General features: G+C 39.0%; 1 protein-coding gene across 1 annotated transcript in view; it reads right to left on the bottom strand.

Moving 5' to 3' along the window:
- The window catches only part of LOC118336271 (copine-8-like), a 60,164-nt gene that overhangs the window by 9,419 nt on the left and 32,545 nt on the right, over positions 1-18,200 (bottom strand). Inside the window, exons 7-11 of the mRNA XM_035672884.1 lie at positions 9,462-9,525; positions 8,514-8,617; positions 7,695-7,799; positions 2,984-3,025; positions 1,076-1,151 (exon numbers count right to left, since the gene is read on the bottom strand). Of these exons, the coding sequence (XP_035528777.1) occupies positions 1,076-1,151; positions 2,984-3,025; positions 7,695-7,799; positions 8,514-8,617; positions 9,462-9,525 (391 nt within the window). The remainder of the gene's footprint in view (positions 1-1,075; positions 1,152-2,983; positions 3,026-7,694; positions 7,800-8,513; positions 8,618-9,461; positions 9,526-18,200) is intronic.

Consider the following 18,200-nt stretch of genomic DNA (forward strand, 5'->3'; position numbering starts at 1 on the left):
TTTGCACATCTCAGCAAGATTAGGCAAACAGCAGCTGTTTAAAATGACAGTCCCCTGTGTGCTCTCCTCTCTACGTGGTACTCTGTTAATCAAGAAGTGTTGACTCTTCCTGGGAGAAGATAAGTCAGTGATCCATCATAACTGCCAGCGTGTATGTTCATGAGAGAGAAACGTGAGGGAGAGAGAAGACCCACCGTGGGATAAACACAGTCCCTGTGCCACGTTGGCTTCAAAATGGTATATACTTTTTTAAAATCATATCTTCAGTGGATTTTAAGATGTTGGTTGGCATTAACTAAGCCAATGAGAGCTTCGACCATCTTAATCATTGATTGTTCTCCACACAAAATAATACAGTATGATTACTGTATTATAAATACTCAATTATTGCCCATGCTCAAATACATTTATAACATGAATTCATCTATAGATGGAGTGCCTTAGTCTTTTTCCATTTTATCTGCACCACTTGACACTCAGCAAGATATCCTAGATTTCTGTTTTCTGTAATATAGTAGGATATTAGATAGATTCCAGGGAGGCATGTTTAAATCATTCTAATACTTGTAAGATAACACATTTCAACCCTTAATCCGACCTGATGTGTAAACAACAACATCATTACTGCTGCTCTTAAGTCTCATGTTCAAGCATCTGGGTTGTGTCTGTTTTTATGAGAAGTGACAATATCAAAGATACATGGACATGATCCATAGTGTTTTTATCCGCTTAAGCTTCTACTGCCTCAAGCTAAAGCGGCACATTTCTACTTTAAAAGGCTATTAAAAGTTCAGTTCACATCCTCTAAAGCTGTCTTTAACTGAGTAACAGTATTAGAAATGTTCAATACGGTATTTTCCCCGCCAGATGGGACAGGCAGATTTTCAACAGTTTGAGTGGGTGAAACTGAAATGGCAGCTCAGTTTTACTATTATTTAGAAAAAGTTAGAGCTGTCCAAATACTGTAGGAGTGACCTGCTGACCTGCACGCTGGTCTGGAGAGGAAAACTGAATTGTTGAATTTAACACAGTTACACAAGTGTACCTGCAATCTCTCACACACACACACACTCACCTCATAAACGTTGAACTGGCTCTGCCCTCTGGATAGTTCTCTGTAGCTTGTGCTGAACTCTCCAATAAAGTCATGACTACAGAGGGAAGTGAGGAAGACACACAGCAAGAACATTTACATACATACGATACATTCCATTTAATTATTCAAGGGTGTATTCACACGTGTAGTTCAGTTCATTTGTTCCGGACCAGCGGTTTGTGTTCACACTGACTTTTTACAAACTAACCAGGAGGAGTAAACATGAAGTTGCACCCACTGACAGGTAACTCATTGATGGGACAGTTTTGGCGATCCTGCATCATTCAGGGATTATTACTGTGGGATGACTACATGAACTGACACAGAGTGGGACACAAGCACAGTAGGTTTAACAGCATTTGACTTATTAAACAGGGAAAATACCCGCACTGGCATGCCTACGTGTTAGCAAATATTTAGCATGAATATATACGTGGCTTATGAAGATAAATTATAAGATTGTTTCCTGTGCAGATTTCACAGATTTATTATTAGTTTAGCTTTTGCAATCGTTTTAAAATCACATATCTGTTATCATAAAACCCTGTGGTTCATTTGCTTTCACGCCACAAAAGATCTGCTCCAGAGTCAGCAGCAGACAAAGACCACAATTCTAGGCGATCTCTGCCTTCTTGTTTTGTCCCGCATCTGAATGTGATTGTGTCTTCCTATATGCCCAAATGAATCATGCCGAAGGGGTTAACGCTCCCGGTTTCGAAACACTTGCTCCAAACGAAACATGAGTGAATACACCCTAAGTCTTGTCATGTGTGAGTTTTTAACGCAAACTGAAGTGCTTTATATCCCAAAAAAGACAACTTATATTATTAAAATTGAGTGCAACAATGAGGTTTGTTGTTCGTGAACATGGAACAGGAGAAGACACCACTTTCATGTGCACGGACGACAGTTAAGACTAACACTAAAGCTCAGTTCAACCAGACCCACTTGTTAAAAATCGTAGAATTTCTCACTCCCATTGAAAAACACCAAAATGTTACTGTGTTCCCTCTATCAGATTAAGAGTGACACTGAATAGATTGAAAAGTATTAAGAATAGAGAAATAACTCCCTGTTCAAACTACAGCTTGACAAATGTCACTCCTCTTTCTTTCTGTCTGTCTGTTAGCAGCCAGAATCCAGACTCATCATTAAGCAGTCAATCTGTGACGATCGTGCACCCAGCTTGCTTACCTACTGGAAACATAGACAAGTGTTAATGATGTGTGACTTGGATTAGATTAGCCGTACACAGGAAGCTAAAGCGCTGATTGTTAATGTAATCAAGATAAGAAGTAATAAGGAAATGAATTGCTGTGCATTTATCAGTGTTCACAAGAATTGAGGTTATCATTTTACATTTGATTCATATCAACAACCTGCTATCCTCACGATCATATTACCAAACTTAATTACACTATAACAAACAGAACAGAACAGGTGTTGAACTATAAAGTGTCAGTCTACAAATCAATCTGTCGTCTAACTGGAGTTGTTTTGGTTTAATAATTGTTATTTTTGTGGGTGTTCAGACCAAAAACAGCCCTGCTTTGAAAAAATTCAAAGGGAGTTGCTTCAGGTACTGAGACAATGAAAATCTGATCCAGGGAGTCCAGCTGGAGTAACAGATCCACGAGACTGAAGACTCATCAGATGCACAACGCTGCACAGAGGTTTATAATATAATGAGGACAGATTTAACTCTCCTAAAAGGTAATTATGGAGGCAATCATGTTATCAGTAGAAATACAGCATTCACCTCGTAAAATAATCCACCATGAATGTGCGCTTGCCTGAAACATATTATGATGTGTTTTTGCAGGCTGTAATTTAAGGGATGAATGACAAAAATTAAAAATATAGGGGCAAATAAAATTGAGGCATTACCTGCCGTCTCTGTCCCAGTCGTACACCTCGACCTTGATTGTTCTGTTGGGAGAGACACAAGATGAGGTTATAGGAAGATTATAAAAAGAATGAGTCTGCTGGTATTTCTCCTGACATGCATTTAGTTTTTACATTTGCTGAGGCATCACAATGCTTGGTTGCGACATGCATAATATTTAAAAAGGTGTAGGATTATAGCAGCTGTGGCAACCAAGAACATTTACAAAAAGTATTACATACCAAATGCAATAAGTTTGCACCTCTAAAACAGGAACCATATCCGTTATTGTCTGTACTGTGCATATTGTATTCTTTATGATGTGTTTTAACCAACCTGCGAAGCCAAAGACAAATTTCCATATTTGTGGACAATAAAGATTATTATTATTGTTATTATGACGCAGCTGGACATTTAATTTGACTATATTTTATCCAAATAAACTGACTTATTAATATTCTGTGCTAAAGTGCTAAAAGGCTATCTTCTACACTGAAATTATAAAATATGCATTGATGTTGTGTCTTGTTTTGTCATTGTTGTCATGGAGCCATTAGGAGAAGCAGATCCATTCTAAAGCTTATCTTTATTCCAACACACTGTCTGCCTGTCACTGTATTTGCCTCTGGTAATGTGCTCTCCTCATCTCCAAATACATCTATTTCTGCATCCCATTATAGCTTACAAGGAAATGGGGGGAAAAAAACAGAATAGTCTGTAAGAGGCAGATATGCAGCGCTATCACTCTATCTACCAATGTCTTCAACAGAAGGGTCATTTCTCTCTGACAAAAGCAGAAGAGAGCGATATGTAGAGAACGAGAGGGGTGAGGCTAAAGGATAATAGAACAGACACTGATTCAAAACAGGCAGAGCAAAAGGCACTCTGCTGGAGAAGGGAGCAAGCAAGGGGAAGATGGTGTGAAAATGACTCAAAACTGACAGAAAATGTAATAAGAATAAATGGAGGTCACAGTGACACAATTATGTAGTACTCATACTCTACCAATCGATTAAGATGGTCTTTTTGAAAGAGACGGATTAAACTTGGCAAAATGTCATGTATTATTATAAATTTGTGTCCAAACAGTAGTATTTCATGAATTTTGTCTGACTTTCCTCTGAACTTACTGCAATTGATTTGAAAGGTACACAGCTTTCTAAAACAAGTGGTATCTAATTAAAAAAACCCAGCCAGAACTGCACTTTTCTCCCCCCCTTCTCATCTTACAATACGAGCAGAGGTGGAAACACAAACCATCATTAACGGGCCTTAGAGCTACTTACAGAGCCAGATGCACATTAGAGGAAAGGAGGCAATAAAGGGAAGGAGTGGGAAAGGGGCTGGCTGATAGTGATGGGCACTCTGGGGAGGAATGTGTCTCTTGGCTGGCGCAACACTTTCTCCTCAAGAGAAACCAGTATGTGCAAAGCTGTCTGTAGAAACATGTTTGTATATATATATATATATATATATGTGTGCTTACGGGCGTGTGTCTTAATCAGTGTTGTGACACATCTCAGTTGGAAACATCATGTCACTCTAACAAGTGAAATCATTGTCAATTTCCTGTCACATCATCAAGGCTCAATCTTGTGATCTCACTGCATGTGTGTGTGTGTAGGTGTGTGTGTGTGTGCATGTGTGAGTCTCTCTATTCATGGGTGCATCAGAACACCCATGAGTAGAGAAACCGTTCTCTATTGTTTGCCAGCTTGAGCTCATCCTTATCTCTTCTCCCAGGCTGCAGAGAGACCGACTCAATGTGTAAGTGTGTGTGTGTGTGTGTGTATACTGTATGTGCAGTCCACTGTGAGTCCCCCATTGATAAGGCATGGTGCGACTCAACTCCCCTAATAAGCTTATTGGACCAAACTTCAGATCGATGCCACTGTCTGCCAGCTACGCTAAACTAAACCCTATTGTCTGCTGCTATGGGCCTTTTTTACAACGCAGCTGCTGTCGACAGGAGATAGATACAAACACGTGAGGCAAGAGAGACACACTTTTACCTACAAATTTGTTTTCTCACTCGGACTTCCCCTGAGATGTAAAGTGCACCCGGTGTCCCCCACAGGAAGGGGGACTTTTTGTGATGCGAAACAATATTGGAGCTGGAAACACAGTTTGAAGTTAAACAGAAGGCAAATATGATGTATTTTAAGAGGCAACATAAAAGTGAAAATGCTTTATTTTATGGGTCCATGTTTTTTTGCAGGAATTTCAAATAACTTCCGAGATGTTTCCTGGCCATGTCATTTGGTACTAATTAAAAGGAACCCAGACACAGTGTTCAGCTGGTATACTTTGGATGAATTCATTCTAATTAACTGCTAATGTAACCGAGAGACCTTCTAGTCCGAGCACTGCAGGTCAGCCAAACATGCAAAATTCATCATTTTTATGAAGGCAACAGCTCAAACTCTTAACAAATTAATAATGAATGAGTATTTAAATTCCTATTTTCCCAAATATTCTTGCCAAAGTGAAGAAACTTTTTGTGAGAAATGTTACTGACATGTAAAATGAAAGAACCAGCGTGTATGATTTAGTGGTGTAGTTGCAGATTGCAACTCCCTCACTTCACCCTCCCTTTAACGCGCAAAGGAGAAACTTTGGTGGCCAGGAAATGTGTGAAGAACACAAACTGCCCTGTCTAGAGCCAGTGTTTGGTTTCTGTTCTGGGCTACTGTAGAAACCTGGCAGCCTCCATCAAAGGTGACCTGCGGCATCTGTAGATATAAAACGTCTCATTCCATGGTAATGAAAACATAACAATTCTTGTTGTCAGGTGATTCTGAAATTCATTCATGAAAACAAAGTTACGCATATTATATTCACCTCCTGAATGTTAAACACTGGACATTAAGTGTTGCCTAAAAAGAGTAGTGTAAAATGAAAAAAAAAAAGGAAAGTGGCTAAAGACCTGCAATTTTGTTGAAAATAAGATGAATGTTTAGAAAAGCAATTCTATCAGTTGTAAAGATAGCATCCTTTAAAACTAGCAGTAAGACTCCTGTACATCACAGAATCAGTAATAGTAAGTACCACTGACAGTTCCTGCATCCTTGGCAGTCCCAGGATCAGCACAACGGACAGTGCTCATGACCCTCTTTCATGGACATGATTCACCCTGAGCTGGAGGGAACCAGGAGGATGCTGATCTACTGATTGCCTTTCCATGTTATGTTCATGTTCACTGCTGAGCATGGTGTTATTTCAGATCTGCAAAGTTGTCAGTTAATTGTAGCCTTGCAGTGATCTAAATATCCAGATTGTCAGTCAGTCAGATGGAATTCACATTCATCTGAGCCCCTAACAACAATTCATTTAAAGTCTAGCAGGCTAGCAGTGAGTGCTGCCATTGCTTGCTTTAGAGCTTTAGAGAAACATCTTTCCTAAGTGTCTTGAGACGATTAAAAGAGCAGAATTATAAATTCCTGCCTCCGGTCAAATACGTGTCGATGCCACTTTTTTTCATTTTGTTCATCTTCTTGTTCATCACACAGTTTCATCAGCAAAACAGCCACACAAACACGTACCACATTCATACTCGTCATAGCAATTATGATCATAGGCCTTTTAAGGCAACTAGAGAGACTGTGTTTGGGGGTGACACTTGTTCTGGTACCAAAATAAATGTGGAGAAATGACTGCTTTTTGGCTCTTTGGTCATGTTAGCGTTACATGACAAGAGGATTAAAGCAGTCTGCTCCCTCCTTCTGTAAACCACTGAACTAAATATAAACTACACCAGCAGAAAATAATGTTACTTATCTGCCAAAAAGCCTGTGAATTATACCCCTGACGGTATCATCTAGATAAGACCGCAGGATTCGAGTGGAACCTCTATGCGGCTGTGTAGGAGAATAAATCACACCTCCATTAAAATGTATCAAAGTATTGACTTAAATAATTCTTATAGAAAACAAAGCTGTCCAACAATTTTCCAAAGGAAAACCAAATAGCAAAATCAGACATCCACACTTTGTTTTTAAGGAAATGTAACAAAATAATAAGCAATTTTTTTCTGCCAAATCATCTTTGCCCACCTGCTGAAACTACCACATACAATAATATTTCTTCTTACTGTAGTAGCTGAAAACAGCTTCATACATTTTTCATTGAAACTGCAATTCATTGAAGGCCATTTCCCATAGTGCCTTACAAAATACAGCGCAAACATCTTTGATAACGGTGGCGTAATCTAACCCAGCTCTTCGCAATGATACACCACAGTCGAACCCATTTATTTAATCACTCTCCCCGATGCAAGGTAAACAATAAAAAAGCTGCATATGCGAGTGTGCTTGGCTCATTGTTCATATCCCAGTCAGCCTAAACAGTCATTATGCAGATGAAAGAGTAGAAGCTGTTGTGGTGTGGTCCAGTACGTCTCATAATATTGAGGATATTCGGCTTTCTCGTAGTGAAAATTTTATTTGTTTTGAGCTCTACTCAGACAAACATGGCTTTTATGACATGAAAATAAATACTGGAGTTGTTTGGAACGCAACTTTGTGTGCCTAATGCAAGGCAGTAATAATTAATATATATTGGGGGGGACCAGCCAGTGGTGTTACGCTGTATATACTGCCTTACATGACATTTTTATTATTTGTGACAGAGAAAGTAACTCCCTGGTGGTTCAGAGGGTTTCTGTGTGGTTGTCTTCTATTTAAGTTAATATCTAATATATACAAAATGACTCACCTGTCATAATCACCATTGCAAAGAGCCCGAACGGGGATCTTAAAGGCCTGCCACACTGGGTTCAATGTATTCTTCACCACCTCTGTCTTGTGGCAGATGGTAAACCTGCAGAGAGAGACGAGGAGAGGTGGAGAGAGTGAAAAAAAGGAAAAAGAGAGGAGGGAGAAAAAAGGTTTGTGGGGAGAGAGGGAGTAATAAAAAAGGAAAATGAGTGGGAGTAGAGAAAAGGGGTGAGATTTAAGGAGTATGTGGTTGCAAAATACACATATGACTGGGGATTAAATAGAAAACAATACAAGACACTTTCCACTAACTTTCTAGTAACTGAGAATAACAGTGGAAAGCTGTGGAAACTACACTATTGCGCACATACACAAAAATACACACATAGGAACAAACTGCAAAGAGGTAATTTCATTAGTCCCTTGGCTAGCAGGTGGACTTGGTATCTTCCGCCCTCAGAGCACGAGGTCTTATCTGACTTGTCACACACTGCAGGATGGAGAAAAGAGCCCATGGAGCTGGATCGAACACTTACACACACAGACGCACACATACACATACAAATACCACAGCACTGCACTTCTTTAGTGCCCCCTGATTCCACTTACACACGCTCACATTCGTGCATGCATCGTGCACACATTTCCACATGTAATTCACACACATGCTTAAACAGGCAGCATGGCTTTTGATCTGTGGCAAATCAATGAAACCAATTTCCTTTGGATGCAGGGGAGGATTAAACTAAACATGAAAGGGGAGAAGGAAAGATGGAGGGTGAGTGAAGAGGGAAGAGAAGGGGGAGAGGGAACTCACGTGCCGTCCTCATTGCTCCTGTAAAAGACGAGGAAGGGGTCGGATTTGCCAAAGAAATCCTTTTTGTCCAACTTGTTCCCGCAGAACTGCATCATCACGGATTCCTAATGAGCAGAGACAGGAAAAGACACAGAGATACACAATAAGAATGCATATAGAGAGCAAACCTTCTCAGTTAGAGAAATGTCAATTTAGGGGACAAATCCACTTACACATATACTTGGATATAAAGGATACGATATAAAGGAGTGTCTATGATCACATCTGCAGCCCTTATTTCACTTTAAATCCTACTTTTTTTGTAGATAGAATGATTTCTGGTTTACTGAGGCTGCTGTTAGTCTCTCTTCAGTCGAAAACTGAATGACAGACTGAAGCTGTCTTTTAGTATTGTTCTATACTAGGTTTTCATTACTTAAAAGACTGTTCGACTGTGCTATGGAAACCCTAAAATGATTAAATGTGTGCTGAGGCTGCAAAAAGGACAACAATGGTGATCTATTAAAAATAAATATGTTATCAACTGATTACAGATAAAGAAAGAGATCTAGAAAAAGCTTTTCTCTTTTTTACCAACTGGCTGGGAGTTAATAGAAAAAAAACTTACACCAACTATTCTAGTGGGGATTTTGTTTTTGTTTAATGAAATCTTAAAATATTCAAACAAAGGTCACAGGGGCATTAGCCTCTCACGCCACTTGAGCTCAAGTCTGTAAACACACTATTTACACTAAAAATTCAGACCTACAGCTATGCCTCTAAAACCTCCAATACAAATGTCCTGTCCACTTCTACAGAGGAAGCACCTTGAGAGATGAAATGACGATGATGTGTGAGACAACCAGAGAAAGAAACAGATAGAGCTGATACTAGATATAGAAAAGACAGAGAAACACAACATTACATTAGAAAACAGAGACTTTTCAGGAAGGGTACGCCCGTCCTCACCCTGCAGTTGTTCAGCTCCTCGGCTTTCACGATAATGGTCCCGCATTTCTTCCCTTGAATGCCTCTGTACACATGACACAACATTGCAGAGGGTTAAGAGATCACAATCACATGCAGGTTGTTTACATCTACCGTCTTAACTTCAGAACAGTGTGTACAATAGAAAGAGGAGGCAGTGAAAACATGAAGTGTGTTTGAGAACAACAATACACATCCCAGATGAAGTTCCAGGCCTGATGGCGACCTTCCCACAGCAGGAAGGGACCCTGCATGAGTGAAATCTCAGAGTAGTCCCAACCACGTATGCGTATTTGTGTCTATTTATATCAGTGCCTTGTTTGTTTACTCAGTGATGCTCCATCCTGGTGCCGTGGTGTATTGACCACAGGATATCAGAAATTAGTAAAAAGGTAGTTTTTCTTTCCCCTCAAGAAACCGACACAATCAGTCGTGTGACATTTTTAAGTAATTGCGGCTGATTACACGCTGGGAGGGTGTTTTTTTGTGTGTTAATGTATGAATATCATTACTCCGGTTTCAGTGAAAGTACAAAAAAAAACAAAAAACACTGCACTGCATAAGGCATGCACCCAGATTTTGATTATTGGTCACTGGTCATTACTTCAAACTATCTATTTTAATTAGTTTTTTCAAAGAAAGCAGAACAATTTAGGATGTTAAAGATGGAGCATTTTAACTGGAGAGATTAGCTGTGACCGGGTAACATTATTGCCAACGTATTTGGCTCATCAGTAAAGATGAAACATCAGGCACACTTTAAACACTGCTCGTCCGATATGGCATTTTCATTTAATTTCTTTCAGAATTTGGCTTGAGATAACATTTCTCTGCTGTGCCTATCAATTTTGCTGATCAATATAAATGGTTCCAGCTGCTGATGAGGACTTCAGCTTAGTAAAATTTTGGGTAAAGTCCAACAGAACTCTTAAATGTGAAAGCACATTATGAAGTAAGACTTACTGGAAATGTCGTATTTATGAGCACACCCACTCTGGTTAGGAAGAAATCTCATGGAAAGTTTTACTAATTCACACTGCCTCAAAACATTTTCCAAGATACAAAAGGAACAATGTTGAGCACGAGGTGTTTTTTTTTGTGTGTGTGTGTGTGTGTGTGTGTGTGCCAAGGTATTTGGTTTGTACGTGGGTGTGTGTATGAGTGGACTTGCTGTTGGTAAGGGCAAGTGTGCTTGGGGGTGTGTTTTCACTATTTAAGTGGGTCGCTGCAGCTGTGGTAAAAGGTGGGGATAGGTGATGCAAGGGTGCGTGGGTGTGTATGTGTAAGCACTTTGTCTAAATAAACATCACAGTCTTGAAGGTGAACTCGGTGACATCATTTAAAACACCTCCTCTCATACAAACACAAACACACACAGACCTACAGGGTAATTTTACTGAGTAAAACAGCAAATGTTTCTTTTAGTCTGTTCGGAAACAGACAAGGGCAGACTGTTCGGCATCGGACTCTCATCCTCTCCTCTTTAACCAGTCCAACTCACACATTTACACACAGCTGTAATCTTTTATTTTCTTACTAGTAATCATATGCACGGATGGATTTTTATACCATTATTTATGGAACTGAACAAAAGATTTCAGTTGGACCTCCTTTTAAGATGAATAGGTTTGCTGTGAAATATGATTTATAGTCATGTTATGTCATTTAGTTTATGTATTGAGAAACAACTTCAACTTATATTGTGGGAATGAGCAACACTTTCTTTAAACCTTTCTTTAAAAGGTTTATTTGCTTTTGGCCGTTTATTGGCTGTAAACCCAAAATTGATACATTTCACCTAATGATGACATTGACATGGCTAATGTGTTAACTAAATTACAGTTAAAGTTACACTTATTGAGCAGACACAGAACAACATTAGCATACATTTGGAGTTCAGCAGTTTGGTGTTTCTGACCAATATTCACCTTGTTTTTAGTTCTCTACCAGCTACTGAGGGGAATATTTGGTTCTTTAGCTGCTAAATGCTCCACTGTGTGTGACATACGCTAAAAACCCCTGAGAGTCAGGTTCTCTGTGGGCTCTGTGGACCTTGACATTGTCAATACAAAAATATTCACAAGATTTAAATAGAAAGTTTAATAAAAAGTGTTTATTTTATGTACCTGTCTTGTTTACAAGTCAAAGGAATTCCAATTTTGTCGTAAGTATCCTGGTAATGCATATTACACTGAGAAATATAAAACTTACTAGAAAAAGTTTAAATGCTTATTCTCCTGTGAAGTTCTATTGTGGTTAAAAAGTGTATTTTATATGTTTCATACTCCATCACACACATACAGTGATAGTGATGCATCTACTCCCATTACAAACCTCAGACCTGAATAAGTAGTTAGAGGAAGCTATCTGTGCGTGGGCGGAAGAGCAGGACGACATAATTTGACATAACTTTTGAGAGGTCTTGCAATCCGACAAAGGGGCCTGTCATCTGATGAGCTCCACTCTAAGAGACCCACCTGGCAGAAATTGACTCAGGCAGTCATTTAGACAGCCCAGAATTGGGGTCACGGACCTCTGTGTGAATGTAATTCAAGCCTCCTTTTACAGCAGCCCAAGGAACTGGGGAGGAAAGTGCTTTTGAAATGGCAGACTTATCAAAATGAAATAGATCCTGGAACTGATGCTTTGCATTGAAGAGCTGAGGGATTTTTTTTTTTTTACTTGAAATAGCAATACTCTTATCTCAGAAATCTGACGATGGGAAGAACAACTAAAATAGCACCTTAGGGACAGAAGACACTTTCTCTTTTATCCCTTTTTCCTATTTCCTTTCATTTCCAGACAGCACAGTGAGGTGGGTCAGAGGATTTGTATTCATTAGGTGTGTAAAATGAGTAAAATATATTCATAGATATATTCAGAGGAAGACTTATTGAAACAAATTAAGACTGAGACGGTGAGGAAAAAGCCAGGAGGAGTGATAGAAAGCAAGACAGGCCTAATTCACCTGCCTGAAACAGCACATACAATCAAAGTTTCAGAGATCCACTGTAACCATTGGCTTCTGGGACTGAAAAGGCCCAAAACATACTCCATTTGATTTCTTGCATGTGACTCCACTATTATCTAAAACCAGTATGATTTTTTTGTGCGATGAGCAATCTACTTGCCTATGTGTATTATGTACAGTATGTATACGCCAGTGACTAAATGAGATGGGCCTCAGAGGTTTTGCTGAATTTGTAAGGGTCTTCAAGTTTGTGAAGCTCTGCCCTAGAAGATATTATGTATACTAGGGCTGCACAGTGAATCGAAATATTATCAATATCACAATATTACCAAGTGCAATATGCAAATCCCAGAAGATTTTTGATAAAGGTAAAATATGTGACAAAAAAGCAATATAGTAAAGTATTGCAGTTCTGAAGAGATGGCTTGTTGATTTAAGAAAACATGTTTGTTTTTTTTTTTAAATTTAATTTGTGATGCAAAAATGATCATTCAAAACACTATTTGTGAATCATATAGCAATCGCATTACGTTTTGCCATATAGTGCAGTCCTTATTGATACACAAGCACCAAGTGTTTATATCTTACCACAGGCATTTCATCTTACCTAAAATACCAGTAAAGTCCTAAAGAAATCCCAGTTAAGATTCCAACTGCAATGACCTTCTGTATTTTAAGTTGAGGGAGCTGTTTTGCTGCACTGTGGGTGATATTATGTGAAATATTTACCTGGGTATGCCCTTGGATTATTAAAATTCTTTAACCATCCAAATAACTGACGGGAAGTATGCATGTGCAAGTGAAGTTGGGTAAACAGTGTGTAAGAGTCTTATTTTGCACATTATTTTACTAGTATGTCCACACTGTGAAAGAAGAGGTTTTAAACTACAAAAAAAGCCCTTCATTCACAGTAAATACCATGTAGATTTTTGCACTTGACTCCATCCACTTCATCCAGTATTCAACAATTTAACAATACCATTGAACAGCTCTCTCTGGTTCCTATTACTCACCTTTCAGCGAGGACCTCTTTTACATGCTCTCCTGCTTTTACTCTTTTGGTCTATGGTTCAACAGTGGCAGCATTAAACATTGAGAGCAGCGTGTGTCAACAAGTGCAAAGTGGACACAAAAAGGTAGAGCCAATTAAAAATAATGAGCTGCGTGGGTTGTCAGTGTACCAGCGATATCAGCTACATATATCATCAGCCTTCATCAGAGCTAAACATAATGTTATTTCAGATCAGTGAAATTGCAGTTCACCCTCAAGACCCATTCACTTATGCTACTTCATATCCAAATACTTTTCAGAGGGAAATATCTTACATTTGACAGTGACAGATATTAGTCGTTTTACAGATTAGGATTTTACATACAAAACACGATCAGCTTGTAAAATATAATGCATTGTTACAGGCTAAACTACTCAACATATATGCACATATACACAAATATATATGCACATCGTATAAGTATACCACTTCCATCAACTACATCAGTAAAATGCTACTTAAGTGTTAAACAATTGGTAATAAGTCTGGTGTTGTTACTTTCACTTACAGTAGGTAAATGATCTGAATACTTACTACTAGAAAAAGGAAATGCGGTTACAACAAGCTAAAAATGAAAAATGCATGAAAACACATGCTTGAGAATATAATTTTACTTACCAGTAACCCATGACATTAAAGTTAGTCTTTTTAGTATAAAATTCCCTTTGTGTGTCATTGGAAAGTGTCCCCATGCTTAGCTGCAGTGGAGGGACATCAACCAAAAGAGGGAATTGTTCTAAAAAGACTAACTTTGGAACATATCTACTTGATTTGACTCACCCAGACTACGGAAGCCTCAAATTAACTTCAGGTTAATCTTTGAGCACATTTTTACACCAAACAAGCACTGTGGATTTTTCAAACTGCAAAACCTGTTTCAGTGAACATAAAACTGTTGTTTTAAGACCGACCTGAAAAACTGTGAACCTATCCTTTAAAGACCAATTTCAATAACATCAAAATAAATAGGCTACAACTGAATACACTTGAAAGTCTGCTGTCCAACTCAGTCTGTAATGACAACTCTAAAGGGTTTTAACGTCTGATTCAGTGGAATATTAATGACTCTTTCACATGAGGATGCCACTACCAACATCGTGATAACGTACTGTAAACACTTAAGGGAAATTCCATTACAAGTAAAGCAAAGGGAGGTCACTGACTTGACTGGCAGGATGGCAGAAGAGGAGAAGCAAGTACAACTTTTTAGGATTGAGGAGGAAAATTTTACAGTTACTTGCCCCTCCCACCATTTACATACTGCATATTGTATTGTCCATGTATAAAAGTACCTTGTTTCATTTGCTCTGGGTCCGCTTACCTACTCAGACCTGCTCTGTGTATGTAAGTTCACCAGGATGCCGGCATTGCTCATTAAACTGACACCACCACCAGCAACCACCTGAATGGACTGAATGTTTCTTCAACAGGAGCACAATAAAGACCAAAACTCTCTCTCAGTGTCTCTTTCCTATTGTTTCTCACCCTTAATGTCTCAATCATGTCATCTCACTGCAACAATATGCAGGGAGAAATTGTTTAAGACTCACAAACACGCACACACCCAAGACAAGCGCCCAGAATCCGTGTCGCTATGACAACTTTACTGAGCCAGGGCCTCACACGGCGGGATATCGAATGGGATTCCTCCGCTCGTTATATCCTCGAAATGCTTTCCCTCGCTCTGAGAGCCACTGTCATTATTCTGGCTGAGAGATCTGCCTTAAAATGATACGTGGGTGGTAACCGATGGGATTGCATAGTTACTGGATGTATAATGTATCTCACAGTCATCTCTTACGCACGCATGCATGCACACAGATATGTGGTTTTAGACAAGAAAGACCAGCTCACAGCTCAGATCCTAACACAAATTCAAGTTGCTTTCTAAACTGTGCACTACAATTTAAGTGTATGTCTAAATTGCCTCTCGGAAAATTAGTTTTCCCACCTCGCAAAAGACAAATTATGACAACATATGAAAAATGGCAACATATTGTTGTGCTGCAATCACTGTGAGTGTTTTAGTTATTTGCCAAAATCAAGCACTGGTGTAATGCCATTTATCACTCTATAAAAGAGAGAGAAAACATCACTCTAGATGTGAAAGAAGCCAGAAAATTGGGTCTTCAACTGTTATATTTCTATGTTTAGAAATGACTGCGAAGTGAATGAACTTAATGTGTGTTTTGAATGAAAATAAGATCTGAAAATTTTATACAAGTTCATCCTCACTCTCAGGTAAATTGCTTTCCTCTCTTTAGCTTATTCATGACACAGAAAAGCACTCCAAAGTTGAGAAGTGCTTCAGGAATATCTCTGGCTCTCTCTATGCGTGCGTGCGTGCGTGTGTGTGTGTGTGCATGCATGTGAGGAAACATTGTGAATCCTCTAATCAAGACACATGGATTTGCAATCAGCGTCTGGCAAGAGACGGGTAATTAAGTCTGGGCCACTTCTGGGCTGCAGTGTCACACACGCACATGCATGCACAAACAGGGGCTCATGTATACACACACACACACACACACTTTAGACACGTCATTTTCATTATGTTCCAGATGAAGGGAGAATACCTGAATGAGATATCAATTATAATTATAAAACCATGAGAATCCATCTATTCTTGGTCATGCCCTGACACATAGGGATACACAATCACACACTTTCTCCCCTAAAAGGAAACTCATAACCATAATTCTCTCTCACAAAAGGAACACTGACATCAAATCCATGTCACACCAGAAGCAGATAGAGAGTGTCTTTGTCTTCCCTTTACAAATCCTTACAATCAGGCTTATATTCACAGCTATCAGCCTTTGTGTGTGTGTGTGTGCTGTGTGGTGCTGCCGTGTCGTGTGTGGTGGTGTGTGTGTGTATGTGTGTGTCTGCCTTCTTGGCTCACTTGTATCTAAAATTGTAGCCCACTTGGCTCCTCCATAGTTTGCCTGTGCTCCTCTCTGACCCCGTACACACTTAAAATGAACACTGAAAGGCCGTGTTGGTGCGAACAAAAGAGGCAGAATGGGTGGCGAGTGTGAGAGGGACAAAGATAGAGACTTGAAGAGGAGAGAGAAGATTTAGTGCAAACTGCCTCACTGAATAATATCTCTCGAAATGTACTCCAGCATCAGTACTTCGAGTGAAAATGTTACTAGTAATAAAATGTTACTAGTAATAAAATGCTACGACACGGCAAAACGTCTCAGGTGGTGTTTACTAAACCTGAGTGCTCTCATGCAAATATAACCAAACAATGAGTCAAGGTAACATGTTCATGTATTTCTCAAGTTAAAAAGTCAACAGCCAAGGGATTTATTAGCTTCAACATGCAGCACACTGAACTTTTGTTGAAGTTACTTCAGAGGAGCCGAGCGTGTAGCAAAATAAATTATGAACGGTTTTAAGTCCAAATAAACTTAATTGCATTAGTCACCATTTAAAATCAAGTTGGTCCACACTGTAAAAGTGTCTTTGCAAATTAAAGGACTAGTTTGACATTTTGGGAAATGCACATATTCCATATTTGTTGTGTTGCTGAGAGTAAGATGAGAAGACTGATGCCATCCTCATAAATATGAAGCTATAACTAGCAGCTGGTTTGCTTGACTTAGCATTAAGACTGGGAACTCTGTCCAAAGGTAGGTTTGTTTGGTTGACAGGTAACCTGCAGAGACTCCTGCCTAACATTGAAATAGTCCGGCACATAACCCCCGTGTCAGTTTTATAGCGGTCTCCCACTGTTTTCATGCTAAGCTAACCATCTCCCGGCTGTAGCTCCATATTAACCATACAGATAAGAGAGTGGTATCAATCTTCTCAACTCTTAGCAAGATTTCCCAAATTGTCAAGCTATTTCTTTAAAGTGTGTTTTTTTTTCTTTTGAAATTAGGGGGCATATTTTTCTAACAATGGATAAACCATATTAAATGTATTAGTAAAATTGTAAATGGCTTACATAATATGAAACAGCACATATCAATTTTCACGTCTCTTGTTTATTTATCAGTTTCCTGGTAATGAAAGGAGTATTACTGCAACAATTTTGTTATCTTCTTTATCTTTTCACATGTAAATGATTATAAAAACAAGCATCTGGTGTTTTTATTGTGTGTTATGGTATAATGTATGGGAATTAAGTTAGATCTTAGTTAAATTGAAACCATGAAATAAAATATTACATATGTCATTTTTTGTAAGAAGTGAATGCAGCTATCGAACTAGAGAGTAGACAGAAATCACATCACATAACGACTCTGTACTGGCTTTACGAGAACTTCCAAGAAAGGATGAACTTGCGATAATAAAACTTTTTTTTATGAATTATTGATGACTGCACTGGATTCATTGCAGGAAGATAGTGGTCAAATGTAGAAGGGCAACAGACCAGCAGGACTGAGATTAATCAGACAACACAGATACATGTAATACATGTAGTGCACACGCACACACACGCACACTGCTGGTCAGCCAGGAGCCAAGCATCACAGGATACTGTACTTGTCATTGTTTGCTTCCTGTTGCTCTCAGTCTCTCGCTTTCTCTCTCTCGCGCACACACACACACACTCCTGAACGCCCACTGGAGTTTGATTGAACAATGTAATTAGCTGTAATTAGCACTCATTAAAATTGTTAAATGTCCTGTCGTGTCAGGCTGCAGGTGTGTCTGACATAGTTTAACACACACACACACACA

The sequence above is a fragment of the Morone saxatilis genome, unplaced genomic scaffold (genome assembly GCF_004916995.1).
Source record: "Morone saxatilis isolate NCDOM2014 unplaced genomic scaffold, NCSU_SB_2.0 Contig10, whole genome shotgun sequence".
Lineage (NCBI taxonomy): Eukaryota > Metazoa > Chordata > Actinopteri > Moronidae > Morone > Morone saxatilis.